General features: G+C 42.9%; 2 protein-coding genes across 6 annotated transcripts in view; one reads left to right on the top strand and one right to left on the bottom strand.

Moving 5' to 3' along the window:
- The window catches only part of FYCO1 (FYVE and coiled-coil domain autophagy adaptor 1), a 78,468-nt gene that overhangs the window by 44,519 nt on the left and 8,535 nt on the right, over positions 1–25,414 (top strand). The gene's annotated exons all lie outside the window — the stretch shown is intronic.
- On the bottom strand, positions 5,328–12,505 carry CXCR6 (C-X-C motif chemokine receptor 6). The gene is made up of 2 exons (XM_034760962.1): positions 12,435–12,505; positions 5,328–6,847 (listed from the first exon to the last, which is right to left on the bottom strand). Exon 2 carries the CDS (start codon positions 6,822–6,824, stop codon positions 5,793–5,795), a length of 1,032 nt encoding a protein of 343 aa, XP_034616853.1. The 5' UTR covers positions 6,825–6,847; positions 12,435–12,505; the 3' UTR covers positions 5,328–5,792.

The raw sequence follows: 25,414 nt of genomic DNA on the forward strand, positions 1-25,414 counted from the left end.
CGTTGGCATTGTCATCGTTTTACAAATGGGAAAAGTGAGGTGATGCAAGTTTTCCCAAAGTCATATGATGACCTTCATCATGATTCAGCAAAATAGGATTGTAAGGCATCTTGAATTAGGAACCCAGCAGCTTTCACTCCTGTTAGCCGAGGGAGGCCAGTGATGCAAAATGTGAGCCCTTGGGAACACAACAGTGAGAGAGAGCACATGAGCTGTGAGGTTAGGATCGGGCTCTCTGGTCATCTTTCTGTCAGCCTCTTGCTGAGGAAGCCACCAAAACTGTAAGACCATTATTGAAGGCATCTGGATATATCATTAGAATTCTGCATACCCTGTGACAGTGTTGTTATTCTATCTCCATCGTTCACAGTTTATTGATAAGAAAACTGGAAAATAGTCTTCTACTTTATCGCTTTCCATAGGCTAGTCAGAACCATTTATGTATTGTCCTTGATTCTTTAGTATCATGATCTTAAAGGGCCACAGGGTGGTTATCCCTTGAGCTCAGGGTTATTTCAGTCTCTCCTCTCTCTGTTTACTCTAGCCCCTTACCTCTGCTTAGTCACCCTTTATGAGGTCAATAGACAAGGATGGTAGATCTCCCCTCCTACGTATAACTGGGATAGAGAGGGAGACAAAGATCTCCCCTTTGTCCCCTTCCTTCATGTGGGTATTGAGAAAGAGCCTGGCTAATGGCCCTTCTTCCAGTGTAAACCAGCAGAAAACAAGCTGAACTTCAGCCTGCTTTTAGCACAGATCAGCACACAGAAGTATTTATAGACCACATGGTCCCATGTGAAATTTGAGGTTCTCCTACAAACTGGAGGTCCTTCTTGGCCGTGGGTTCTGTAGGTACCCAGGACTAGCTCTAATTATATATATAAGATCTGCTGATCAGCTCCACCTATGTATTGCCTGCAAGGACGGGTACTAAATGTTAGTCAGATATAATGCATTTTGCTACCTGTGGGTCATATGTGAATGTTTTAATTATTCTGTGGTTTTGTGCTCAGAAAAGATACTAGAACATGCACAGACAGCACTGCCTTTTACAGCGCTAGAGATTTCAGAGCTACCTCTGTGGTGAGTGAGATACGTGCACCAGAAATGTAGGTGTCACAGTCAGGCCTTTGCAGCACAGCTCAGCAAACATAAACCCACAGAGCAAATAAATATGGGGGTTTTGAGGCAGGAAAGGCCAAATCTTTAGCTGGTGTAAATCTGTACCACTTCACTGACTTCAGTAGAGTTGTGTTGATTTATACCAGCTGGGAATCTGGCCCAAGCTGTTTATCAGCAGACTATCAGATAGAAAAGAGCAGAAATAATATACCAAAGATTTTCATTTTTAACCACTAACAAATTTTATGTCGCTGGGGTAACCATCAAAAAGAACTGTGACAAGGCGGTCAAACATTAGTGACATTTCAAAATGGATTGAAACTGTAGGTGGTGAAATACTGTCTCATAGAGTGTCTTGGAAACGTACATATATTTCAAACACTGTCTCATTATGCTGAGATTCTGTTGCAATCCCCTAAAATAATTAGTTCTGATATCATCTATATATTATTTTATCTTCATTTAAAAACTCTGTTCCTCAAATGCATAAAGATGAACAATCCCCATTATTTTTTATTTATTATTTGTTTAGTGGCAACATTTGTTAATTGTTTCACACTGTGCTGTATGATACAAAGAATAAAGACAGTTCCTACTCAGCAGCGTTTATACCTTTAGTTAACTGGCTTGTAAAAGCAGGTGTGGACATTCCCCAAATATTTGATCCAGAATTGAGCTCAGCCTAAAATGGACCACAAAATCTTATGTCGTGGTACAAACATTTCTTTGTGGAGGGTCCACACTAGCCTTTACCAATATGTTAGCTCCCTAGACTTTATGGGCAATCAGTTATCTTGAGGTTAAAAACCCTGGTGCAGGCAAACCCTAAGTGTTTGCAAGGTCCTAAAAGATGAACACGCTATTTCACCCAAAGAAAACAAAGGCCAAATTCATCCCTAGTGAAACTCCATTGAAATCAATGGAGTTAGCACCAATCCACCTCAGGGCTGGATTCACTTTTAAGGTATTTAGTTTAATATAGAAAGACAAATAAGGGCCTGATTCTCCACTTCATTACACAATGTGTGATGTCACTTTCATCTGGGGAATCACAGTGATGTAAAACCAGTGTAACTGTGGAAAATCAGTCCCTCAATATTTTACTGGCCTGATGGGTGTATGCCTCTTCTGTAGTGCTGTATGGGACCTGATAGAGTTGGGCAGCGTTGCAAGTAGCTTTAGAAATGAATTTTCACACTGGAAATACCAAAGCATATAGATGAGAAATAATTTGCTTAACCAGTAGCTTTATGTATTTCCTTTTGCTATTATGCAAGATGTCTTTACTTGAGTGACAGCTTTCTCCTGTACAATGAATGGATGCCTGAAAATCTCCCTTGTCATGTGAAAGACAGCTATTCAGGTCTCAATCCTAACTGCAGACAGACCCTTGCAAAGTCAGGGGAGTTCTGCAGAGGGCAGGGATCCACTCACATGCATCTAGTTGCAGAATCATTCTCAGGCAGGGCCTGTCTTTTAATGATATGTGTGCATAGTGCCTAGAGCAGTGGGGCTTGATCTCTGAATGAGGTCTTTAGGTGCCACTGCAAAACAAATACATTATTATCATGATGATGATGATGAATTATGTGCTAAATATCACCAGAATTCATCCTGCAGCAAAGGAAATCCCCACAAGGATAGGCAGAATGTTAAGGACTGTGTTTTTATTTGTCTTCATGTATGGGTTTTTGGTCCAATAGTCACATCCAAATAAATACAATATTGGGCCAGAACCATGCCCTAGGTTCCTGCTGGAAACAATCCACACCATCCGTCACCTCTGTTCTGCCAGTGACCTGGAACTAGCCAGTGCAGCTGTGGGGGGAGGGGAAGCCGACCCAGCCGAAGGTTGAGCCAGGTTGGCTGTGAGAGATGCTGATTCAGCATCTTTCCTAGGCAGCCTCTGCAGACAACGCTGTGTGCAAACCAGGCTAGATTTTAAAGCTTCCTTACTCCAGCAGAGCAACCTAGGGAGGGGGAAGGTGGTGATACTGCCACAGCCTTACTCTGGTTGTGAATCTTTCTCCTACACCTTCCCCCCCCTTGGTGTTATATTCTGCTCTCATTATGAATCTGGAGTAACTCCATTGAAATCTTAAGTGAAAAATCATCATAAGTTTAATATTCTGCCTGCCCCTAGCAGCTCAGGTTTTGTTCATTTGTGTTTTCTTTTTGTTTATTTGTTTTTCTTTGTTTTCTTTTCTAACTTTTAAAATTTTTGATATGTGACAGTTTATATAGTGTGTCTACAGTGAAGGTGGGTTGGAGTTCAGCACTATATTCGAGTCAACTGGGTACACATCTTGTGTTAAGTTTGATTTTCCCTTTAGCATATGGTAGATATCATAAGTAAAGTACTGCAGTGATAGGATCAGGTAGGGTTAGGTGATGTAGTGGTTAAAAACGTTTTGTCACCATCTCACATTGGTAGTATCTGGGAAACTACACCACTGCAAAAAATTGCTTATGAATTTTCATAGTGTAATCAAAGCCATGTAGGCATTTTTTTCCCCAATATTATCTTCAGCAAATGTCTGTTTGTAATTCAATTAAAAAGGACAGCAGACTTCATTGCTGACAGAACTGTAGTCACTCTTTTGAAAGGCCTGATTTTGTTCTTGGTATGAATCAGGAATTAAATCAATGTAAACCTGGGATAAGTGGGAACAGAGTAAGGCCCTGTGTCTTTAGATATTGTTTTGTTTGCGAAAACATTATAGGCTATTAATAATAAGATAAACTGTTGATTGTTCTGTTTACGGAGTGTATAGCCAAGTAAAAGTTAGTCAGGGATTATATTATTTAAGCACTCCAGGCATATGTTATAATTTAACAATTTGTTGTGCATCTTTATTCATGGTTTTATTTTTCTACTTTAAACATTTTCTTTTTTTTATAGAAAAGTTGTTGGTAGGGCTGAAGAAGTAAATAACAGACATCCTGTAAAAGCGGCTGAGAAACAGACAATGAAACATAGAAACCTATTTGTTTGTTAACACCTCTTTGACACTGGCATTTGTGGTTAAGACAGCGATCATTGTAAGGCCATGTCTATCCTACCATTATAACTTCTTTTTAACCAATTCATGACAATTTTTCCTCACCTGATTACACAACCATGACTGACTTGTGCCCACATAGCTGCTTTATTCAAAACACAACCATATATCTGCACCCTCCACGCTCCCTAACTTAGTTTGTATCGCTGTTTTCTCACTGCATTCTGGGAAAATCTGAGCAGCTGTCTCATAGGGAATAGAGCATAGGGTACATACACAAAGTAGGGCATCGGTAACATGGTAGGGAAGTGCATTCTGGGATGCACAGAGACTTAGGAGGAAGGACGGGATGTTTATATGGATCGCAAGACTGTCTAGAGTTACAACAGTTAATGCTAATGTACGGGGAGACTTTGGCAAACCAGTAAAGTGCCTAAAACCACTATGGCTTTTTGTTAAAAAGCAACCTAGTCAGCAAGCTGTAAATTGGTCATTCAGCAAACTCAGCTTGACCAAGGCAGGAGGGGAGGGGGTTTTGGGGTGCCACGGAAGGGGCAGCTTGACCCCACGTCCTTCCTGATAAGAATTGTGTTGAAGTTGCTGGTACATGCATTTTAAAAGAGCAGGAATGTCTATTGGGGTCTCAGAGCTGCAGACTCTGGAAAAACCCACACCTGGTTAATCAATCATCAGAAGGAACCTCTTGCTTGAAACTGAAAGAACCCCGGGTAACACTAAAAGAGTACTGGAAAGGTTTAAAACCTCATGCTTCAGGGTGTATATTAGGAGGAGACCTTCATGGGAACAGATTATCCCACATCTGCCCTCTATAGGGTTTATTGGGCCTTCCTCTGGAACCCCGCTGCTGTTGGAGACAGGATACTCAACTAAATGGATCATGGATCTGATCCAGTCTGTGGAGTCCAATATTTCTATGTAGGAAGTGGGACCAGCCAAACTGGCTACGCTGGCACTGTTATGGGGTGATATGTACTGTTGTGTGTGGCAGAATCAAGTGTTTTACGCTTCGAGTTTTTTTGTTAGAGAGACTTGATATTTGTTTGAAGACAGATTATTTATTATTCTGCTGTGACCACAGACATCTCACTCTGCCTTTAAAGGCAGACTGGGACTCGGAGGGATCAAAGAAAGGGAAAACAGACAAAAACAAAAAAAGAATCACATGAAACCACAATGGGAAGATTGAGCATTTAAACAAATTACATTTTAATATAAAAAGTCAGGTTAGAAGTCACAACAAACTACAACTCTTCTCTTAGCCTCTTTAAAACAAAGCTCTTAAATGTCTTTTCTGCTTACAAACATCCCTCCTGGGAGGCTAACTTGTGCAGAGGGCCGATACACTAGCTTTCCATCGCTGCAACCCTGAGTTCAAACCCAGACTTAGATAACACAGGAAAGAGTTTGATGATCTCATCCTTAACCCTTTATGTATGCCCATCATAAAACTATTGCAGAGTTTCACCCAGTTACCAGTCTTTGCTCAGGAATAGCAGGAGTGCTACAATGTCAGGACTGAGATGCATTGAATGTGTTGGGAAGCTTACACGGAGCCTGCTTGTACTATATCAGTCTAATGTGACTGTTACATAAGCCCTTTCAGGAGCGTGAGTACAATTAACAAAGCTGAGACCCTCTCTGCATTTTTTATAATGGATACATGCTTGTTGCTTCTACATTGGGTGAGGCAGTACAAGTTTTTGAGCCCTCCTCTTCAGTGGTTTGCCATTGCTTCACGATACCTTGGCGCTTAACACATCTGATGTTCTTAATGATTTTCTGGAAGTTCTTCCTGAACTTCACCCCAATAAAGAAATACAGAACGGGGTTGAGACAGCCATGGAGATAAGCAATTGCTTCTGTTATGACCACCGCAGAGTCGAAATTGTAGTCCAGGTTGAATTCCACATGTATATTGCGTATGAGTATCAATAAATTGTAGGGTAACTGAGTAAGAATGAACACCACTACTATAGAAATTATTATTTTTAAGGATTTGTGCTTTTGGAAATTCCTGGCATGAAATAAAGTTTTGATAATTATTGAGTAGCAGATAATCATGGTTAGCATGGGGATAAAGAATCCAAGGGTCATTTGGAGTACTTTAAAAACCAACTCTATGAGATGTGAAGGATATATTGCATGACAGACTGACTTATCGTAGTTCGATTGTCTACTGTATTTAAATTGTGGCATTGCAAATGCTAGTGAAATCACCCAAACTAACATGCAGATGACTTTCCCCCAAACCATTCTTTTGGCTTGACACATGTGGGCTTTTGTGGCTTGGGCAATAGCAATAAACCTGTCAATAGTTATACAAGTGAGCGTTAACATTGAAGTGTACAGATTCAAAGTATACAGGCCCCGTATAATTTTACACATCAAGGAGCCAAAAATCCACTCATGAGCAGCAGAATATGCCCAGAATGGCAAGGTGGAAAGGAAAAGCAAGTCTGCTGTAGCCAAGCTCACTAAAAATACATCCGTCAATGTCTTCAGTTTCTCACAGAAAATGTATATGATAAGGACCAAAGAATTTCCTATCAGCCCAAAGGCGAAAGCTAATGCATACATACAGGGCAGAAAGATTTTGCTGGCCTGGAGAAAATGTTCATTTTCATTGTAATCGTTGCATGTGAGGTTAAGGTCTGGGTAATAACATTCTGGAAGCTCCATGTAGTCTTCTTTTTAAAGGCTACCTGTAATTACACACATCCGAAATTATTTTCTCAACAAGTAAAACAATTATTATAACATATTTAGAGGAAGGGACAATGTTACTAAGCTGTTATCTAAAAGCAAAGAAATAATTGTTGTGGTGAAAACCAACATATATTTATTTGTCTGATAGAAATCACATTATCTTTGTGGTGTGGTATAATCTGAACACTGTTTGCTCCAGACAGAATAGCTGTTGAACCTGCATGTCCTGAAAGTAGATGCATCATTTTTAGCACAGATTTACACTGACTGGGACTGAGAGGTTTAATATTTCAAATGCCTCAAATTTCAGAGTAGTTTGGATCAGGACTTTGGTGTAGGCCAGGGGTCGGCAACGTTTGGCATGCAGCTCGCCAGGGTAAGCACCCTAGCTGGCCGGCCCAGTTTATTTACCTGTTGATGTGGCAGGTTCAGCCAATCACGGCCCCCACTGGTCGCGGTTTGCCGTCCCAGGCCAATGGGGGCGGCCGGAAGCGGCGTGGGCGAGGGATGTGCTGGCCGCGGCTTCCCACCGCCCCCATTGCCCAGGATGGTGAACCGCGGCCAGTGGGGGCCACGATTGGCCGAACCTGCCGCGTCAGCAGGTAAATAAACTGGCCCGGACCGCTAGGGTGCTTACCCTGGCGAGCCGCGTGCCAAACGTGCCGACCCCTGGTGTAGGCCCTTCTCTAAAATTAGGGTTTGAGTCCTACTGTGTTTGATGATGACATACCTCAGCACAAGAGTGTCAACCCCTGTTAGAAAGTGTCACTCAGATCCCCCTTCCTCCCCAACACTGATTGTGACAATGGACTGTACCATCTTGAATTCAGGGAAAGAAAACCCCTTTCATCTACCATTTGAGCTTTGATGGGGGACATCTCTTCCTTATCCTGATTTTAATGTATAGTTTTCAACCATATCCACAGTTTTCACATAAATGGCCACCTGTCCGTCAAATCCCAGCTACACCCATGCTATAGGTATCACTAGAGCCCTGCAAATCCACGGATATTTGCTTTATATCCGCGGGTATCTGCATCCGCAGAGGCGGATATCCGCAGATGATTTTTACGGATGGTGGGTCGGATGTGGATACAATATTGTATCCGCGCAGGGCTCTGGTAATCACTTCTTCCAGAGCTGGTTAGATTGTGAGCTCTACAAGGCAGGCGGCCTGTCTTGCTATGTGTGTGGACATGGCATGCTGTGGCCACAACCAGGACACAAATAATAATAACAAATAAATCCCAACAGATTCCCAAATAAACTCTGCTGCTATTTTTCATGGGATCATATTATTAATTTGTGAATATTCAGATGTTTGCAAATTCTGATGGTTTAAGAGGTTTTAACATGAATATTTTTTCACCCCAGAACTGCATTATTCATTATTTGCCATTTGTTTTTCCCCTGCTCAAAAGTTTTAGGCGTCCATTTAGAAAGCAGAAACAATAGCGTCTAGTTTTGGTGACCCATCACACAGCACAAACAGTAGAACTATTCACGAAGTGAGATCCTACTCCACATGACTAAGAATAGAAAAATCTGGCCCCCACTGAGAGTAATATTCAGTGTGAATTTAGCTCTCTTCTCGGTTCATGAAACATTTGTGACTGATTTTCTGCAAATGTATTCATTATTCACACTAGAAAGTTTTGGCCCAAACAATTTGCAGCCTATGGTGTTTGTAAACAGTGCAGGACAATTATTCCTGCCATGTGATTGGTCACTTGACATTGTTTCTTCTTCCTGAGTGGATGACTAAAACTTTTTCAAGTCAATTGTAAAGCCATTGTCAGATGCTCTCTTGAAACTCAAATGGCAGATTTCAATGAGCATACTCATGCAGCAAAGTATTTCTAAATATAAGTTAACATAAGATTAGTAGAATTCAACCTGGAATGATTTGATCTTCTGGATTGGTTCAAAGGCATCTATTATTTAAATAATAACAAACAAACCATATGATTAACTGGTGCTACCCATAAGCTTTGGATGTGTGTTGAGGCCAGAAAGCAACGTCAAAAGGGTCTTCAGCCATTAGAGAAGTGTGGGGAATCCTTGTGTGACTTCTTGAAGAGTTATTGGCTTTTTATACAATGATTTCTGTTATCCTTTCAAATTATGTATTTTTTAAATTTAATAATAACCCCCCCTCATAAAAGAGTTGTTACATATCCAGATATATTGGGACAATGGGGAGGGGGATGATAATCAGCAAAATAAAATCATGGCCAACAAACCATGACAAATATATATTGAAACAAACTGATAAGCCTTATTTCAGGCACAATTGATGATCCAGTTGATGTTTCAATACCCTCTCAAGGAAGAAAGTTTTTTTTTCCTGTGAGCTGAAGCAAAATAATGTATACATATTCAATGATATAATGTGACAACATAACGTATTGTAGGTAGCCACATTACAAATATTACAGTACCCTAATGTGGCTAAGGAAAGAGTCTCATTTGAAAGGTATTTTTCAACTGAAATGTCTCTGCTTTTGAAGGCTCAGAGCATTATTTTTAAGTTAAAGAATTTCTCTCTATACATGCCACAAGATAGAACACTGATCCTCTTTATAGCCTAAAATATTTAATGTCTAAAAACTCTTTTCTGCAATTAAGCTGTGTTTTTCTAAATTCTGATGACTTTGTGTTTTTTGGATAGGATAGTCAAAAGCGCTCATCACTGGCCCAGTTCTGTTCCCATCTAAGTCAATGGGAGTTTTACTAGTGATTTAAGAGGAAGAAGAGTTGCACCAAATTTTGAAACACACACACACACACACACACACATATGTATGAGTGTGTGTTTCAAAATCTGGTCTTAATAATATAATAAAAATATGAATTAGGGCATAATTTCTCATATACACTTGGCAGATCTTGGCTCAAATTATTCTTGCTTCCCTCCATGTGCTGGATCCCCATTGACATCTGTAATCTGCACATATAGGGAGAACAGAATATTGGAGAAGAGATTTTAAGAAGATCTGAGAATTGCATTTGGCCTTTAGAAGGGGCATAAGTTCATGCATTTCCTAGTTAGTTAGTTTTGCTGAGGAGTATGAGTCATGATTCTGCATATAAATTGGATAATTAACATCATCAATCAGATAAGAAAGGATTAACTGAGGTAATCAATGGTGATCTTTAAATAATTTTTTAAAAATTGGTGATTTTGACTTTTGTAATGTCGAAAGAAGACCCGAAAGTCCCCTCTGCCCTTTCCGGCTCTTGTTCTCTGAAAGAAAAAAGACTCTCTTCTTTCTGCTTATTTTTACCCAGGGAGAACCCAGAATGACTCTGGCAACCACAAAAAAGAGCCCATGCCTGAGAATATGCTGATCTGACAAAACCAAACATTCACCTTGGGGCTGAGATCAAGCATGGAAAATTTCAGGCCCAAATCACTTTTTCCGAGGAATTTATGAGCTACTGAGAAAGGGAGGTGAAAAAAAGAAACCCACTTTGTAATCTTAACTAATGTGTTTCCCACCTGCTGGTGATGTAATATTAAGTTATTAAAGGTGGATGTTTTAAAAGTTAATACTTCATTATCATTACAGAAGAGAACAATGCCTGAAATACTGGGCCAGATCCTCGACTGGTATAAATTGGCGTAACTCCTCTGAAGTCAGAAGAGCTATCATGTTTAATACCCAACTGACTATCTGGCCCATTCAACCCACTAAAACTCAGATAAGTCAGTGGTTCTTTCTTTTCCCATGTGGTGGCAACTTATAAAAGGAAAAAGGATAAATAACTTGATTATTGAAAAGAAAGTTATGATTTATTCTTGATATATTTTCACAAATATATATGATAGAATTTTAATCAATAGCTCTTAAGTTGCATACTTTTAAAAAAAATAGTACTTTTTACTCAATTAAGCTGTTATCCACAAGGCACATAGTCTCAAATATTGGAACTGCTACCTTTCATCAGACCATTGATCCAGCTGTACCAATTAAAAAAAAAAAAGTGATCCTGGCAGTAACCATCCTGGCAAGTGTAACCTCTATTCTTAGTGAGATAATGAAAGAAATATTAAGGGGGCAGTGGGGAGTTATTGAAAATCTTGAGGATAATGGAACTGTCCAGGAGCACTGTAGGTTTATAAATGAATGTGATTGTTTTTTGGGACAGATTTACAAAAGTACTGCATTAAGCAGATGTGATATATTTGGATTTTAAAAGTCTGGAAGCTTACTTAAAACTTGAATTCGAATTGGCTTGGATAGGAACAAATGATATGGACTGAAAATGATTGAAATACTGTAAGCTTTAAGTAGTGGTCAATGGCAGTGTAGTCCTCAGGGATCAATGGAGGGATCTGGTACATATTAATGAACTGGAAAAGGAAGAAAAAATGCAGGGCCAGATCATATCACTCTGTTCTGTGCATGGAATAGACCTTCTGTGCATGGATCTCACCTCTCCTATCAAGAAAACAGGGTAAGTCATCTCCATTACCTCCACTTCTCACCACCATCTGGGACCCCTTGAAAATCCATGAACGGGGAAGTCTAATAGGTCTTTTTGATCTCTAACTTCTATTTTTCTAGTCCGCTATCCTGCTTCAGCAAAAGAAGTGGGGTGGAGGGAACCATAATACATCTGGCCAGTTGCTCAGTTCCTCCCTAGCAGGGATCCAGGAACAATAACACCATCCAGCTATTTAAATAGTTCTTACCCTGAAACAGAAAATGCTCAATGATTTTTCTGGTCAGGAATACTCTGAACTCAGTTGACCCTTTGGCATATAGGGGTGTAATTTTCACCCACTGATACCAGTGATGGATTAGCTGTATTCTTAAAGTATATACCCCCTGTGGTCTGACCCCCATCCCTGTGATTCTAGGGCGGGGCAGCTTTAAACTGAGGATTGAATCACTGCATCGGCATATTTTCTGGGTGCCTTGGCCACACAGTCTGGTTGGTCATTCTCATCCACTTCCTGACATGATCACTACATGTTTCCCAGCAGAGTGAGACTAAATTGTGCCTCATTCAGCATGGAAAAAAACCCCAACAAAACAAAAACAAAAAAATCCACCACCTGTTATGTGATCGATTTAAATACATATTTCCAATAAACATGCTTATTTGCCCCCATTATAAAGACCAAAATGACTCAACAGGGCTTTTTCTAGTACCCTGTTATTTCTGTGGCTTTAAAATCTCTCTCTCAAGCATAGTCATTACTACCAGGGGCTTTTGAGATCTGAACTATTACTGTGGTCACTATGATCAGATGAAGGTGTTTAGAAGGATGTTATTAAAAACACCTCCATCAAACATCTGTATCCAAAACATTTGTTTGATTCAAAGTGTTATTTAAAAAAACAACATTAGAATATATTTAAAAGGGATACCAAAGTTGAAATATTTTACACAGATTTGAAAGAACCTATCTGTTCTGATATAATTTCCATTTTAGAGCTAGGGGATGCCTCCAGAAGTAATATAATCTTTCGAACCAGTGGGTTTTTAAGAGACGTAAGATAGCCTATATTTTGTTCTACCCTCCATATATGTTCCTCTTCCAATTTGAAGTAAGAGAAAATAGTCACTTACTGGAAGACGCTGTATGGTGGTGGAGAGTGTTGTCACCTACGTTTCAAAGGAAGTCTGAAGACGGCAGTGACTCTACATATTTATCGTTTTATCCGTCTGCGATGTTTCCTGTTGGGGTTCTGGGTTTTTTTGTATTGTTGTTTTTTTTACACCAAAAATAGCAGTTTATGACACTCCTGTTAAAATTACATTTTTATCTCCAAGTAGATCTTTCTCGGGTAAATGATATTGCCTAAAGTTGACTATACAATACATCTAAAAAGACTTGCTGAAAATATCTGACCTTCCAGGCCACAAATGCAAGTTCCACTGAAGATCAGGGATTCTTGCATATTGATTTTTTTTTTTAAATCATTTGCAGGACAGTTTCTCCCATTTCTTCCAGTTACCAATTTCCACCATCTGTACATAGTTCATGACAGTTAATCATAAGTATGCAATATTCCAAATTTCATCTGTGTTGGTTAGTTTTGAGTGGACATGCAGATCACATAGGAGTGTTCTTATTCTTTAGTTGGCACATTTAGATACTATGCTGATGCACGCTACAACTGGTTAAAAAAATGTTTTCCAATTTTTCATCAAAATTCAGCTGGGGAAGGAGAGGGGAAGACACATAATTTTCAATTAAATCTTCTGTGATAATTTCATCCCATTTTTTGACCATTTCTAATGGGCACTATAGAAAATGCTACAATAGTGTTATGCAGGAAGTTGCTAATGACAGCAAATGAGTCTTTGATCCTGAAACAGACACAGACCTTGTTAGTCAATGGGTATGCCAAGCCCTCCTTCAGGCCCAATGGAAGGAACCATTAAGCCTCCTTTATGTAATAAAGACAGCTGAAAACAGTGGAAGAGCTGCCCAAGGTACATGGCAGGACAGCAATAAGCCATGTGGGCTAAGGAGTTTCCCTAATTGTAAAGACAGGAACTAGACGTTTGAGTTTGCAGTCTTTCTTGGAGAAGGCTGAGAGAATCAGATATGAGAAGGACTCTGAGAGGAAGCAGATCAATGGAGCCTCTTGGGGCACATTCAGGGCCGGTGTAACCACTAGGTGAACTAGGCGGCCGCCTAGGGCAGCAAGATTTGGGGGCGCCAAAAAGCGGTGCCCAAAAATTTTTTTTACACTCTTGCTTAGGGGCAGGTACCTGTCAGTCTCCAGCGCTTGGGCCACGCCAGCAGCCTCTTCACCTTGGAGTCTCCCCCGCTTGCCCGGGCGCCACTCCTCCTCTCAGGCTCCCCGGCCGCGGCCGCCCAAGATCATGCGGGCAGGGGCGCCGCCGTGGAGGAGACGCAAGGGGCCAGGCTTGGCTGGGGCCCTGCACCTGCCGGCTGAGAGCAGTGGGAACCGGGTGCTGCTCGGTGGGAGCCGGGCGGCCTGAGCCCAGGGTGGCGGCAGCCTCCACAGCAGCAGGGGCAGGCGGGGAGCATAGCCCGCCATGGGGTGGGAGAGGCCGCGCTGCTGCTGCTGCTGTTTTCTGGCCCTGCTGTGTGGCGCAGGAAAAGGACGGCTATATTGTGTACAATCTTCATAAATAAACAAGGTTCTACCAAGAGTATACCTGACTTGTGTCACAGTTCAGTGTGAGCCATACCTTTGACCTCCCTCTCCACCCCCCGGTACAATTTCAAATGATAGTCCCAGCAACTACACTTCTTTCAGGGTGGAATCCCATGATTCAACCCACTTCCAGACTTTTCAGCAGCCTTGTTTACCTATTATGTTTCCTTAGCAGGACCAACTGGGTTTGGTACCTGTTTGAGACCTCCCTTCAGGAGATAAGATCAGTATGAAAATACAGTGTGACTCAGAACAGCTGCCTCAGAACAAAGCATTATTTATTTATCCATTGGAACATAGCAACCAGAGAAAAGGAGTTAAAACAACAAAAGACCTACATGAATATTGTCTTCTTCTTTGAGTAGTGTCCCTATAGGTGCTCCACTGTAAGCGTCCCTTACGGGTGCTGTAGGTGTATGTGTGTCCCCACACTGTCAATCAGAGAATTTCAATAACAATCCATCCCGCCTACACCTGCATGGCTCTTCTCCAGCTAGGAGACCAGCCAGCATGTGCAGGCATTCCCTCCTCAGTTCCTTGTCAACCACCCTAGGCTAGAGCTGGAGCTAAGAACTGGCCATTCACAGATCAATAACTCCTTTAGTTTTGCAAATTTTTGCTTCTTTTGAAGCCTCTTTTCTTTTATTATTTATTTGTTTTAAGCCGGCAGTGCTGGGGGGAGGAGGGGAGGAGAAAAAGGAAAGAAGAAAATACTAGAAAAGGTTTACCTCCTGCAAACCTAGTGGGGAGACCCCCTTAGACAAGGGTATGCCTGGCTCCCCAGGCTTCAAAAAGTGTCTTAGCTGCAAAGATTCCATCCCAGTAAGAGATGGACATTCACAGTGTATTCGCTGCCTCAGGGAAAGTACAATCCACAAAAGTGTGATTGGTGCCAGCAGTTAAAACCAAAGTCCAGGAAGGACAGAGAGTTAAGGCAAAAACTCCTGCTCATGGGCTCAGCCCTGCAACCCCTGGAGTCCCGGTGTGAGAATTATCACCACAACCTTCTATGTTGAAAGCAGGTGATCCCAAAGAGATGAGCCACTCACTAAAGACCTCTAAGAAAAGTCTGTGAGGCCCTCTAGCGAGCCCAGATCAAGCCGGAAACAATCTGTGGCTCCTTCAGTATCTTTGGTACTGATGGCGCCAAAGCTGCCTAGAGTCGGTACCCAGCGCACGCATGGTATCAAGCCAACAAAGCCAGTCAGCCACCCAAACACCCGATGCTCACGGGCGAGGAGTTCCGGTACAGTGGGGGCATGAGAAACATAGATGTTCCACCCCAGGGAAGGCTACATTGACTAGGTGGTCGGCACCGGCACCAACCTCGGTGCGCCTGGCACCAATGGACCCCTCGGCACTGACAGCTATCGGCACCAATACCAGTACCACCTGCACCAACAGACTACAGGTGCGCATCAGATCTCTCAGTCTCTGATGCATCGGTCTCGCCCTTTCTCGTTACTGGGGCTCCAGTACCAAGCTCACCGGGAGTAGTGGACACAATGGCATCCCTATGCCATGCCCCGCCTCTCTCCTCTTCAGACTCTGGGAGTGAGAGGACTTGGGTTCTGCTTGTTCCACCCACCATACGGGTCGCAATCTCACCATGGGCACCAAGCATACTAGCTCGGCCCTCAACCTCCATGGTTTGGGCAGCCATAGTGTCAGCTGCCAGCACACTACCCACAATGGCCGTACTGGGACCTCTGGAAAAACCCAGTGGCAACAAGCCCCCTGGCGAGGTATATCGGCAGACAAGGAGGCACCCTCCTTCACCAGCACCTTCAAAGGTGTCGGACCCTCCTGAGCTATTGGGGGAAGGAATGGAAACAAAAGCAGAAAAAGGGGATGTTTCTCCAGCTCATCACCTACTGAGGCGGTGATGCCCCCTTCCCACGCCCCCGTTGGCGGATGATTTTAAATCATTCCAGGACCTAGCCCAAAGAGTCGCTGAAGCCCAGCAAGTGCAGCTGCATGAAGTAACTGAACCCCATTGTAAACTGGTGGGCATTCTCCACTCTTCAACCTCTACCAAATTGTCCCTCCCAGTTAACAAGGTGCTCCTGGACCCTGCTAGGGTCATATGGCAGACCCCTGCATCTGTCCCGCCAACATGCAAATGGGTGGACAAAAAGTACTAAGTGCCAGTAAAGGGCACAGAATTTTTGTTTTCCAACTGTCTCCAAATTCCATCATTGTGGATGCAGTTAAATCTAGGGGTCACCAGTGCCAACTTAAATCCACCCCCTATGACCATGATGGGAAGTGCTTGGACCTGTTTGGCAGGACAGCCTATTCTTCAGCCACCCTTCAGTTCCAGGTAGCAAATTACCAGGCCTTGTTGGCCAAGTGTGACTATCAGAACTATGCAAAGTTAAATTCCTTTATTGACCAACTCCCAGATGCTTACAAGGACCAGTTCATGGCTATCATTAATGAGGCCATGGACAGCTGGTGGCAAAAAAATCTCTCCAATACACACTGGACACAGCAGCACACTCAGTTTCCACAGCTGTGGTTCTAGGAGGTTCTCTTGGCTCCATTTGTCTGGCTTCTCTAAGAAGGTCCAACCTACAGTAGAGGACCTCCCCTTTTGAGGGAATGAAGTTGTTCACCGAGAAGACAAATGCGCCTCTTCACACGTTAAATGATTCTTGGGTGACTCTTCGGTCCCTGGGATATGCACACCAGCCTACAAGAGGAAATATAGCCCTCAGCCACAGTTCAAGTCCCGGTCAGCACAGTAAACATCTCAATACCAATTGAAGAAATTGTACGAGCTGCAGAAAAAGAAATACAGATTCTCTAAGCATAAACAATCGGGGCCACAACAGTCTTCGTCTCAACTCTCAACTTCAAAGCGACAGTTTTAATGGGTTGGTTGAGGTGCTCGTAGAACACTCTTCTTGTCACCACATTCTGGGAAAGCCCACTCCTCCTTTTGGAGACCGCCTTTCTCCATTCCACAGCACCTGGGAACAGATAACCTCCAACAAGTGGGTGCTGGAAATCATCTGGAGTTGATATGCCATCCACTTCTCCTCCCTTCCACCTCCCAAACACCCTTCCCCATCCCTCTTCAGGAACCCTTCTCATGAAAATCTGCTACATTACACCAAGGAGATGGTTCATCTCTTAAGAGCTATAGATCCTGTGCCCATACATTTCAGGGGCAAAGGTTTTAACTCTTGTTACTTCCTGATACTGAAGAAAATGGGAGGCTGGAGACCCACACTGGACCTCAGAAAGCTCAACAGATATGTGAAAACACAGAAATTAAAGATGGTCACTCTATCAACAATCATCCCGACTTTAGAAGAAGAAGCCTGATTCTCAGCCCTCAACCTGCAAGATGCTTTCACGTCTCCATCATATTGAGGCACAGGTGTTACCTCAGATTCACACTGGGCCAGGACCACTACCAGTACAGAATACTCCATTTTGGCATTTCATTGGCCCCCACGGTATTCTCTACGGTCCTTTTGGTAGTGGTGGCCCACCTACGCTCTCAAGATATCATGATTTTTCCTTACCTGGACAATTGCCTTCTCAGGGCATGATCCTTCATGGAGGCCAACGAGACACTCAAGCCACACATCATCTGTTTTTGAGTCTGAACCTACAGATCAACGAACAAAAATGGACCTCAACACCAGTTCAAAGGCTAGAGTTCATAGGCGCCAACCTCAACTCTATTCAGGCAAGGGCACTCCTGCCACATTATGGATTTCTCAGTCTCTCATTGTTGATAGAGACAGTACAATCCAGCCCTCAAATCTTGGCTAGTCATTGCCTTCAACTTCTGGGGCACATGGCCATGGGTATTTCAGTCATTGCTTATGCCAGGTTACACATGAGATGCCTCCAAGCATGATTTGGTTCAGTGTACAGACCAAACAGACAATAAAAAGAAGCTCCTATCGGTGCCCTCTAGAGTCAAACAATCCTTAGACTGGTGAAAGGACCCAGTGAATGTTTGCACAGGGATCCCATTTGCTTAGTCTTCCCCATCCCTTCCCCTGACCACTGACGCAGCCCTCATGGGTTGGGGAGCTCATCTCAATGGTCGCACAGTGCAGGGCAAATAGTCTCCATTAGAGACATGCCTCCACATCAACCTGCTTGAGCTCTGAGCAGTACGAAATGCGTGCGCTCACTTCCTCCTACTGATCAGACACACATACGAAGGTCATGATGGACAACGTGGCCTGCATGTACTATATAAACTGGCAGGGAGGTGCCAAGTCTCATTTCTTGTGCACAGAAGCATGGAAATTATGGAACTGGTGCATCTCCCACAACATCCTAATATCAGCAGTCTACCTACCAGGAGTACACAACACCATAGCCGACAGTCTCAGCCGCAAATTCCCGTTCAACCATAAATGGGAAATAGAGCTGACGACTCTACATGGCATATTCTGGCAATGGAGGACACAGGTAATAGATTTATTTGTTACTTACCAGAAAAAGAAATGTCTGCGGTACTGCTCCAGAGCAGGGATTGTATGTCACTCCAAGGGAGACGTTCTCCTCCTTCCTTGGGACAAGGGCTTTCCTTACGCCTTTCCCTGTTCCCTCTATTGCTGAAGGTCCTCTTGAAGATAAAAAGAGAAAAAGCAAGCACCATTCTGATTGCCCCCACCTGACACAGACAGACGTGCCCCCACCTGGCCCAGACAGATGTGGTACCCAGTCACAGATAGCTTTATGTCCACCGATGACCCTGCCAATCACGCCCTACCTCCTGTCACAGAACGAGGGTCACACCTCCACCCGAGTCTCCAGGTTCTGCATCTCAAAGCCAGGCTTCTTCATGTGTTCCAGCACATAGCAGCATCTTGTTCTGAGAAGGTACAAGAAGTACTATTGCACAGTAGAAAGGATGCTACTTGTCACACATAACTACAGAAATGGAAGAGATTCCAGATATGGTGCCAGCCCATGGGTGTCACCCCTGATTCAGCCAACCTACTGGTGGTCCTTGACTACCTGTTATCCTTAAAGAAGCTGGGTATCTCTGTTAGCTCGCTGAAGGTTCACTTGACATCAATCACAACCTTCCACCAGCAGGTGGAAGGCCATTCAATCTTCTCCCACCCAACTATGAAGAGGCTCCTTAAAGAAAACCTCTTCCCACGACCCAGGGCTTCCACTACGCAACTCAACCTACTGTTAAAGGGCCTAACTAGACCACTATTTGAACCCTTGGCCACTTGTTTGTTAATTTGCTTTTCCATGAAGATGGCATTCCTCATTGCCATTACCTCTGTCAGAAGGATAGGGAATATAGCTGCCTTGATGGCACATTCCCCATTTACTGTGTTCTTCCCTGGCAAGGTCACACTCAGACCACATCCAGAGTTCACTTCAAAAGTGACTTCTACATTTCACATGAATCAACTTAGTCAGCTCCCAACATTTTATCCAAAACTTCGTATGGATAATTGAGAGGTCATCCTCCATATGCTAGATGAGAGAAGAGACTTTTATTTGGACAGGACAGAGTTCTTTAGAAAATCTCCAAGACACTTCCTCTCCATTGTGGATAGATCGAAGGGTGCAGCGATCTCAGCTCAGTGACTCTGCCAGTGGGCCTCTGGCTGTATTAAACTCTGCTATCAATTGTGGGGGTAACCCCCCCCCATCCTCAATACACATGCATTCCACTAGGTCAGTTTCCTTCTCGATTGCCTTTTCCAATCTAGGTGGGCATCTGCACATAACTTTGCAGATCACTATGTCATACTGGGGGATTCGGCTTCAGACTCTCAATTCGGGGCTTCAGTACTGTTATCTATATCAGACACGACTCTGAAGTTCCAGCCTCCAGCAGTGGGAGCTGCTCGGGAGTCACCTACAGTGAAGCACTCACAGGGACACTACTCGAAGAAGTTACTCACCCTGTGCAGTAATGATGGTTCTTCAAGATGTGTGTCCCTATGGATGCTCCATGACCCACCCACCTCCCCTCTGTTTCAGAGTTCCACTATTGACTCTGCCGTAGAGAAGGAACTGAGGCGGGAATGCCTGGGCATGCCGGCTGGGCTCCTGGCTGGAGGGGAGCCGTGCATGTGCAGGTGGGATGGACTACTATTGAAATTCTCTGATCGACAGAACGGAGGCGCGCACAGACCTACAGTAGAGCACCTATAAGGATACTTACAGTGGAGCACCCATAGGGATATCTAAAAGAACCAGCATTACTGCACAAGGTGAGTAACTTCTTTCCTAAAGCTTAGCATTTCCCTCGAGGTAGGTAGGTCCCACTTATCCCACGTACCCCCCTGCTTCAGGTTTCCATCTGCTTATGTACGGACCCTGCCCCTCTTTCTTTGCTTCTGGGGATGCTCTTTTAACAGTTCTCAAGTTCTTTAAGATTTTCTTCCCCTCTCCAAAACTGAGAGATTGCTATGCTCTTCTAGAGACCAGACTTCAAAGGTTTTGACCGCTGTACTGTCAGTTGAGCACCAGTGATCAGGCTGTCTAAACCACTCGACTTTGATTCTGCAAATATGGATAAACCACTTAAGACTGTTTGAACCCCTCATTAACCTTTGGCAAGCAACACCCTAACCATCTAACAGAGTCCCGTAATATTCATAAAAATAATACAGGTATCTCTCACCTTCTTCACAAGTTGTTTCATCAATTTCTCCTCCTAATGGAAACAGTTTTACAAAGCCCCAAATATTGACTAACACTCAGACAAAAAGGGGCAACAATAGATTGATGAATACACATAAATCTTAGAGTCAGGTTTCTGGTACAAATAGTTGCATTTTGAAGCTCAAATACTCTTTTCATTAATACCAAGTGTAACAGTCAAATCTCGTTCAGATTAGATAAAACGGTGTATATATTTGAAGGTACAGCAAAAAAAGCAGAAAACAAAATTTTTTAAACAATAACTGCTTAATGGGACATCCACAGAAAGATCGTTCAAGCTAATTTATCAACTTAGCTACATGAATAGGCCAATTAACCCGATTCAAACCAGGTCTGCAACCTGCTTGCTATCTAACAGCCAAAGATCTCTCTCCCTGAGATCGCATGTGTGGGGGTGTGCTTCCCCTGGGAGGAAATATTTCCCCACACCACTGTTGGCCCTATTTCATGTATGAGGTACCATGCCTCTGGGATTCCTTAGGGAACCCATTCCTGAGTGACTTGTGATAAATCCTTTTACAAGTGGAAAACACACTATTAACAATATCAAAACATCTACTGTTCTATCAAAAACAAAGGGCAATTCACCACTCTGCACAGTTTCAGTCACTGTCTAGATAAATCATGATTGTAATCTGTTTTCTCCTTTGACTCGTGAATCACATTTCCACAAATCACCTTTGATCATCTACTCTAAGAAGCATCTCAGCAAAAACAGCATGGAAATTGCTGACTGCTCAATGTTATCTGCTATAGTCTAGTGACTGTCCTCTGTCGGTTTGTCTGTATGGTACTGAAGTGTGACTGAATGACTGCTGAACCTCAGGACCTCCACTGAAAATAAGATGTGTGTCCATGAAGCTGTCCCAGTAAGAAAAAAATTAATATTATTGTATTGATACAGTAGCATTGATCAATTCACAGAGTGTTTAGTCTTGCTGTCATTAATACCTTCATGCTAGGAATTGTGCTCTTTATTCAATGAACGAATGAACGAACAGCTTACTGAAGGATTGTGGCTTTAAGCCACTGTCCATGTTGTCAGTGTTGAGCGACAGTGGCACACTGGCAGCTACTCCCTCCTGCAAGTTCTTGGCTCTGCAATGGTTCATGACCTCTGGGCTAAAGTTTTAATGCTGCTAGAAGCTGACAGCTCTAATCATTCTCCAGTGGACCCAATCAAACACAAGGGTCCTCCTTGGCCTCATTGCTCACTACATAGAGAACGATTGTAATAAACAAATGTCCTGAACCATCAGCAAGGCCCCTTGTCTTAGGAGCCTACATTTTGTACCACTGCCTTTTACCCCACAAAATCCACTTTCCATTACAGCCAGTCATCAGAATAATGAACCATACTTTGCATTTATAGAATACTTCACGGGCCAGGTCCAGTATAAGTTTCACCTCCCTGTGCCAGGCTAGCCCCATGTGCTGGAGGAGGACTTCAGCCCACGTTGCTACTGTCTACTCTCCATCAGGGTTTCAGGGTTAGAGGGCAGCTTTGAAATCTGCCAGCATCTCCATAGGAAACCCATGCAAAAGGGCTGCTGAGGAGATGTTCTGAATCTGTGTATTCCCCAACTACCCTGGCCTCACCATTCTCTGGCCAGTGACAAATGCTTTTTAGGCTGTGCTGTCCCCCTGAAGCGGGGGGTTTGTCATCAAAACAATCTGCCCCCCCCACCCCTGCAAATGTTCTGTCTCAGGGGCTTTATTCATGGGAACAAACTGACTTCTGGCCCAGGCAGGATTTAACCCTGCACCTTCAAAACATAGTTCAGAGCCTGAGTTCAGACTAGAACCCCAAAGTTGCTTATTTGAAACTCTTCACTGCTTCTCTGAACCTCCAGTACACAATATTTGGTTGGAAATGAAGCTTGAACGGGCTTTGTTCCTCCTTCAAATCCCTCCTTAAAACTTTCCTTTGCCATGGTGTCTACAAAAAACTTGGCAATGTTTTCGCAGCTGATATGCTGAGACTACTGCCTATCAAGCTGACTAGGATTGTATCTTTGTTTCTTTGTGCTTCCCCATCTGCCTGTATCCACTTGTTGCCTCTTGTCTTATACTTTGATTGTAAACTCTTTGGGGCAGGAACCATTTTTTGTTCTGTGTCTGGACAGCACCTAGCACAATGGTGTCCTGGTCCAAGACTTGAGCTCCCAGGCACTGCCGCATACAAATAATAACTAATAATTGAGGCCCTACTTCATTCGTGATATTGCAGAAATGGTGGATCCCGCAATATTAGGCTTCCACTGAAATTTTTATTTTAATTAGCTTACTTTGCACAGTCTACAATTTTGCATATATTTTAAGTATGCAATTAGTACTGCACTAACATTCAGAGCCTATAAAATGTAAAAAGCTTAAGTGACTGGACGTGATTTCTACAGCAGTTGTGTGTGTTAAGACTTTTAGTCTTCTGAATTTTATATTGTACGAGTCAGGCTTTTTTTTTTTAAATGAATGTAATATAGTTGCTGCATAATGTCTGGTTATCAAAAAAATTAACATAATACTTGAGTGTTTATATTGTTCCAGCCAGGGATGCCAGAATGGGGGGGGGCATGGCCCTCCCACTCTCTGGTCAGGTGGAGGGTCTGCGGCTCCCTGGCCTGGCTCTGGCTTTTGGCTTGGCCAGGGGCAGGACCTCAGGGGGAAGAGAAGAGGCAAGGGAGGGGCCATGGAGGGAGCAGGATACCCTGCACTCCCCCACTTTTGGGATGGCTCCACCACCCCTGCCAGCAAATTTTTCTTAAACAAATAGGTCTACTCTGGCTTTTCCAAATTAACACTATTAATAAAGGTCCATTATTACTTTCCCATGATTTTCTATGTCTTGTCCACAACTCAGCCGCAATTATTTGAAGATCATACCACTATTCAAGTAGGGCTTACTAATAATAATCATGTCAGGTAAATTCTCTTTGGACAAGAAATTCTGTGAGTTCGACTGGGAGTATTTCATAGCTTCTTCTTCCAGATGGAAGCTCGGATGTTTGTGAAAATGGAAAATGATGGGGGGGGGGAGTTAGACAAGCAAGTTTTATTCAACTTTGGCTTCTGAAATTAGCAAAAACTCAGTTGTTTCCTATTTTGTTCAACTGAGGCACTAAAATGCTATCGTAATATTTCTAGTTTAATTTCAGGGGCGGTTGTGAAAAATATTTTCTATTCTTTAGTTTTTTATTCTTATTAGTCATGTCACTTGATCCATTCTGCTTTTAAAAGAAAGAAAAGCAAAACAATCTGAACACTCTTATATGGCTGAGAACGAGTTATGTGCATCATGAAAACGGTAGGAACAACCTTGCTCAATGAGCGATGGACTGCCACCTAGTGAGGTTAGATAAATATACAGAATTATGTTCTGTAAATTAATGGAACACCACTGACCTCTATAGGCCACATTCTTCACTGCTATAACTCTGGTGTTCTCAATGGAGTGCTACCAGCGATGAATTTGGACAATTGGCTTCAGTGGAGTAACATCACAGTAACTGAGGTGAGAAGTTGACCAATGAGTGACAAATATAGTGGGAAAGGTGTCAAGTCGGTGTAAGCTGTCAGAAAATGAGTAAACATGGCATAGTGTACCTGGCACTGATTTGATGCTCGGAGGGTGGGCAGAGTTAGTTGCACTTACCAGTTAAATTGCATAGCAAGTTGAGGAGAGGGCCAAGTGAGACAGTGTACAAAGCCAGCAGCCACAAATAGCAAGGACCTCAACGGAATAGTAAAAAGTGTGTGTTTGGTCAGGGGATGGAACATGCCATCACATGTTGCCCCCGTGGTTTAATTTATAGTCCAAGAGGCCAGTAAAGAGTGTGGGATTAATGGATTCATTAGGGAACTTTAATCCCATGGCACAAATCCTGACAGCAGAGTCTGAGCCACTTACAGCAAAGCCAGAAGAATGATTTTTGCTGTGGCAAATTGTTTAAGGATGTCTATGCTGTATAACTAGAAGTAACGGGAGGAGCCTGAGCAAAGGAAAACTTAAGCTGAGTAAAATGGAAAATAGCCTAGAAGGAGGTGGTGGAAGCCACATTCCTTGATCTCATTAAAACTAGACTGGGCAAAGTATTATAGAATATATTGTAGGGAAAAGTGTTACATTGGCTGAGAGCTGGACTAGCCGACCTAATAAATCTTTTCCATCTCTAATTTACTTAGCCACAGCTTTGGAGGGGGCAGCAGTAGGCCAAGGAACTACAGGAAAAGATGAATCATAATTCTACAGTTGACAAGCTGTCATCACTATAAAGGGAAGGGTAACAGCTGTCCTGTGTACAGTACTATAAAATCCCTCCTGGCCAGAGACTCCAAAATCCTTTTCCCTGTAAAGGGTTAAGAAGCTCAGGTAACCTGGCTGGCATCTGACCTAAAGGACCAATAAGGGGACAAGATACTTTCAAATCTTGGGGGGGGGAAGGCTTTTGTTTGTGTTCTTTGTTTGGTTGTGTGTTCATTCTCGGGACTGAGAGGGACCAGACATCAATCCAGGTTCTCCACATCTTTCTAAACAAGTCTCTCCTATTTCAAACTTGTAAGTAAATAGCCAGGCAAGGCGTGTTAGTTTTCCTTTGTTTTCTCAACTTGTAAATGTACCTTTTACTAGAGTGTTTATCTTTGTTTGCTGTACTTTGAACCTAAGACTAGAGGGGAGTCCTCTGAGCTCTTTAAGTTTGATTACCCTGTAAGGTTAATTTCCATACTGATTTTACAGAGATGATT

This window comes from Trachemys scripta, chromosome 2, assembly GCF_013100865.1.
Source record: "Trachemys scripta elegans isolate TJP31775 chromosome 2, CAS_Tse_1.0, whole genome shotgun sequence".
In the NCBI taxonomy this organism is placed as follows: domain Eukaryota; kingdom Metazoa; phylum Chordata; order Testudines; family Emydidae; genus Trachemys; species Trachemys scripta.